Source organism: Chinchilla lanigera, unplaced genomic scaffold (genome assembly GCF_000276665.1).
Source record: "Chinchilla lanigera isolate Chin_1 unplaced genomic scaffold, ChiLan1.0 scaffold00051, whole genome shotgun sequence".
Classification (NCBI taxonomy): domain Eukaryota; kingdom Metazoa; phylum Chordata; class Mammalia; order Rodentia; family Chinchillidae; genus Chinchilla; species Chinchilla lanigera.
Genome location: NW_004955452.1, coordinates 10,491,263 through 10,495,841, shown reverse-complemented (window position 1 = coordinate 10,495,841; position 4,579 = coordinate 10,491,263). Strand labels below are relative to the sequence as shown.

The following is a 4,579-nucleotide window of genomic DNA, read 5'->3' as shown; positions in this document are numbered from 1 at the left end:
GGTTCCTGGTACCGGAGAAAAACCAAAAAAAAAATAAAATAAAATAAAATTTTTGAGACAGGGTCTCATTAAATTGCCCAGGCTTGCCTTAAGTTTGCAATCCTACTGCTTCAGCCTCTCAAGTAGCTGGGATTACAAACATGCTCCACAACACCTGTTTTCAAACTTTTTAAGGAGTCTGTTATGGTCTGCAGCTATATGTTCACTAGGCAACTGGAATTTTTTTAACTCCATTATAGTCTTTTTGTTTTGTTTTATATTTTTGAGACAGGGTCTTGTTATATAGTTCAGGCTGGCCTTGAATTCTGTGATCCTCCTGCTTCAGCTTGCCTAGTGCTAGGATCACAGTGAGCTACAAAGTGAGCTGAAGGCCAGCCTGAACTGCATAGCAGAGACCCTGTCTCAAAAAGACAAAGACAAAGACAAAAATAAAAACAACTCAGCCTGTCACTGTAAACACAGACAACCAAAACTACCTTGGATAAATAAGGTGAGAGAAGTTACCTGACTCTAGACCAGCGATGGCAAACCTTTTAGAGGTTTAAATGATAACAGCTTGCTGCAGCATGTAAACCATAAATTTGCCACCACTGCTCTAGACTAAAAATTCTCTTCAGGACCTTGGTCAAGTTTTGTTGTTCTACTGAACAACTTTCATCTTTAATTCTACCAGAGATGTACTAACTTTAGTATCTTAAATTTTCTTAGAGGTTTATGTATAGCAAATGGGTAAGAATCTCACTTCCAGCTGGGTGTGATGGTACAAGCCTATAATTTCAGCAGTCTGGGAGGCTGAGGCAAGAGGATTACAAATTTGAGCCTAGCCCAATGTAGGAAGTCCTGGGTTCAAACTGCAGTGATGGGGGTAATGACACAAGGAAATAAAACAAAACCCACCTGTGGTTTGGCTGTTTACTAGCTATGTTATCTTCTCTGATGTCCTTTCTTAATCTGTACAAATTTATTTCACTGAGCTTAGTGAAAACCAGCTCTTTCCCTTCTCTTTTTGAGGGAACCAAGAATTCTGAAATTGAAGACTAATACAAAGTATTACTATAATATAAAAGCTAAAGTTTTTTCTTTCTTCCTCACTTTTTTTGCCATGCTGGAGACTGAACCCAGGGCCTAGGCAAGGACTCTATCACTGAGCTACACATTCTCAGCCCACTAAAAATTTTCACGAATACATAAAGCTGTAGCTACTAAAAAGAGGTCTTACCATTTCCAGGATTCTGGAAGCGAGAGTGCTTATGGGAAAGGAAGTAACATTATTTGAGGTGGAAAAGGTTTTGTTTTGTAACTGAAAGAGCCTTTACTGAGCTCCAAACACTGTGTCACCTTTATTCTCCAAATATCTTGATAATACTCTCCATCTTTTTAGAGGAAACGAAGGATCAAAAATGAAGGAAAGTAACATTTACTGTGGACTGTGCTAGCTGCTTTCCATATGCACTGTTTTATCTGTTAAATGACTTCTCTTGATGAGTCTGGAAGTGACAGGCAAGATTGTAATATCACATCTGATTCGAATGCCCTGCAGCTCAATTTGTTTCACCAGGATTAGAAATCATAAAAAATTCTAGAATGCCACTAGGCTACCACTACACCCAACAGGAAAAAAAAAATAGTTCGGGTTTTACAGATTTCATTCCAACCTAAAGATTTCAAAGTGTGCCCAGCAGTAAAAAACACCTTTACAACATTGTTGTAGCCTTAAAAGCTCTCTTTCCCCTTTCTAGCCCAACCACTAGAGGGCTGGGCCATAAACAGCAGCAGTTATAATCTACCGGCGCTGGAGTTGAACCTCGTTTAACCACTAACTGTGTGACCTTGGGTAAGTTACTTTACCTAAGCCTCTTTTTTCCCATCTGCAAAACAGGAATAACGGCAGTACCTATATCATTAGGTTGCACAAATGAAGCAAAACAAAGGCATGGAAGGCACTCAAAACATTGCTTGCACACAGACCTTAGCAAATTTAAGCCTTTCAGGTGGCAGAGGTTATACTAATGCTGGTTTTGTTTCCAAATTTAAAATCTTCGCAATCGTATTCTTTGGGCAGAGGCCCTGCTAACCACCAAATGATCAACAGGTCCTTTTCTACGTATATTATGGCCAAGCCGGCTTAGCAGCTGGTTTTCTAACACTACGAGGCTGTCACTCTGAGCCCAACTCAATCAGCCCGTTTCCGCCTCGGCTGGGGAAGTTCTCCCGGCCTTCGGCGCCCGAAGCTGCCACCAGCCCGGCTACCCCTGATTACCCGCTGGACTGCCTGGCGTTTCCTCCCCGGGCAGGGCGTAAGTAGGAGTACCTGAGTTCAGAGGGGCCAGAGAATGTAGTCAAGAAGCGCGACAGCCAGACGCACCGGGAAAGGCTCCCTCCCTCCGCGGCGCCCAGGCCCGCGGCCGGGACAGCTCGCCCCTGAGCCCCGGTCTGGGCGCAGGGCGGAGGGCCGGCCCATTTCTGCGTCCCCGGAACGCGTGGTCTCCGGCCCAGGGTTTCCAAGGTGTCTCCGGAACCAGGCTCCGGCTGCTCGCGAGTGGCCCCGGTCCGGCCCCAAACTGGCCTACGGGGCACTCCGGCCTGGTTTCGCTCCCCAGCCCTACCTGCAGAGGCTTCAAACATCTTCCTCGCACCAGAAACAGGCTCTTGCCAGACCCCATGCCCAAAACTTTCTCAGCCCGACTACCGAACTGCCTGGTTTCCCTACTCACCCATTGCGGCTCCGCACGCTTAGACTTGGCCGCGGCAGCGGCAGCAGCGGCGGTAGCTTCAGCGGCAGCTTCAGCAAACAATATGGCGGACCTGCAGGACGGCAGCCCGAAACGGACAAACATTCCAACCCGCGTTGAAATGCGTTCTTCCTCCCCACCCCGTCTTACCTAGATTATACCAAAGGCGCGCATTTAAAGAGAACACAACCACTGCTGGTGGAGGAGGGACACGTACTAAAGAAAGTTAAACATGCCAAGTTCGCAGCTGTTTCTGCTACTGTTTCTTCTCTATAGTATGGCCTCTTTCTCCCAAAACTTTTTCATAATTAAAGCCAATTATAAACCTTAAACTAATTATGAATAAGGAATCATCTGTCGAGGGGAAGTGACTTGCTAAAGGCTATAAGAGATAAGGAATGGAAGAAGTCAAGATTAAACTAAGGTTTTTTTACTGGGTGTGCCACCCGAAGTCCTAGTTAAAATTGCAATCTCAGGCCGGGCGTGGCTGCGCACGCCTGTAATCTCAGTACTCGGGAGGTTGAGGCAGAGAATTGCGGGCCAGCAAGACCACTGTATTTTCACCATCTGGTACACTATCTGACGGTTGTTGAACAAACAAATAAATCAACGTGAGGGTGAGTTACAGAACAAGGGGAGTTACAGAACAAGGGATATAATCCTTTTTTAATGATAAGTGTTCATGTGCCTTTTGAATCAATGAATTTTTTTTGTTTGTTTTGGTCTTTTGAGACAGGGTTTCGCTATGTAGTTCAGGCTGGCCTTGAACTCACTTTGTAGCCCAGGCTGGCCTCGGACTCGCAACAATCCTGCCTGAGCCTCCCAAGTGCTGGGATTACAGGTGTGCAGCCCCACTCCCAGCTGAATCAATGAGTTTATGGCTGGGACCTATTAGGCCTTCCTTTCTGCACACTGACATGCCAACCCTCCTGTCCTCCACCTCAACACACACAGCCAGCCAATGTTTTCAAGTCACCGATCCCAAGAACAGTCAACATCCCCACCCCGCTCAGGGTGCTGGCCTTCAACTCATAACCCTCCTGACTGCTGGCATTATGGCATTTCATTATGGCATTATAGGCCATGTGCCATGATGCCAGCTACCTAGGTATCCTTGTTTTCCTTAGCATTTCACACCCTAACTTGTTCACAAGATTTGTCCATCTCTCCCAGGTATCTAAGGAAGGGACAAAATCTTCTGTCTTTGTAACTATCCCAATGTTTAGTCCAGTGTCTGCCTGCAGGCACCAAAGAATGAAGGGCCTGGTATCTGGTCCTATCACAACAATTTGCCAACTCTAGTTGTGTGCCCAGTCTATTAAAGGAGACAACTCAAAAGGCAAACTCTGTGGCTCAAAGTTAGGGAAAGGAAGACTATTTCTTTTCTTAGTGCTACTGCTTAGGTCAGACATCCTCATTCTTTGTTTTGACCCCTCATGAATCACCTGTCCTGACGTTACCACTCCCACCTAACTGCTTAAAAGCAGAGACCTCCCAGGGTCACTCTTCTGCTTAGCAACTTCCTACTACCTGTTCTTTGGTAATGGCCAAACATTTCAATCAGGCACATAGGCTGGTCCTTATTAGCACCACTTTTTCCTAAATATGCTATCTTCTTTTGTGCTTTTATTATTTTGTTCCCTGTTTTTCTAATGCAGTGGTCTCTCTTCCCCTCCTTGACCATGTAGGGCTATTCGTTTTCAAGACCCAATTTAACTATTAGCTCTTCAAAGAAGCCTGTCTTTCCAATCAGGGTATCTGGGCCAGGCGTGGTGGTGCACGCCTGTAACCCCAGCACTTGGGAGGCTGAGGCAGGAAGGTCGTTGTGAGTTCGAGACCAGCCTGGG

The 4,579-nt window shown here is 45.8% G+C and overlaps 1 protein-coding gene and 1 long non-coding RNA gene across 2 annotated transcripts in view; one reads left to right on the top strand and one right to left on the bottom strand.

Moving 5' to 3' along the window:
• Kpna6 (karyopherin alpha 6 (importin alpha 7)) overlaps positions 1–2,817 on the bottom strand; it is a 49,874-nt gene extending 47,057 nt beyond the window's left edge. The window contains exon 1 of the mRNA XM_005395042.2: positions 2,715–2,817. Coding sequence (XP_005395099.1) covers positions 2,715–2,718 — 4 coding nt within the window. The 5' untranslated portion in view covers positions 2,719–2,817. The remainder of the gene's footprint in view (positions 1–2,714) is intronic.
• The window catches only part of LOC102015917, a 24,719-nt gene extending 21,667 nt beyond the window's left edge, over positions 1–3,052 (top strand). The window contains exons 3-4 of the long non-coding RNA XR_262675.2: positions 1,740–1,834; positions 2,887–3,052. This is a non-coding gene — a long non-coding RNA (uncharacterized LOC102015917). The remainder of the gene's footprint in view (positions 1–1,739; positions 1,835–2,886) is intronic.
• The last annotated feature ends 1,527 nt before the right edge of the window (positions 3,053–4,579 follow it).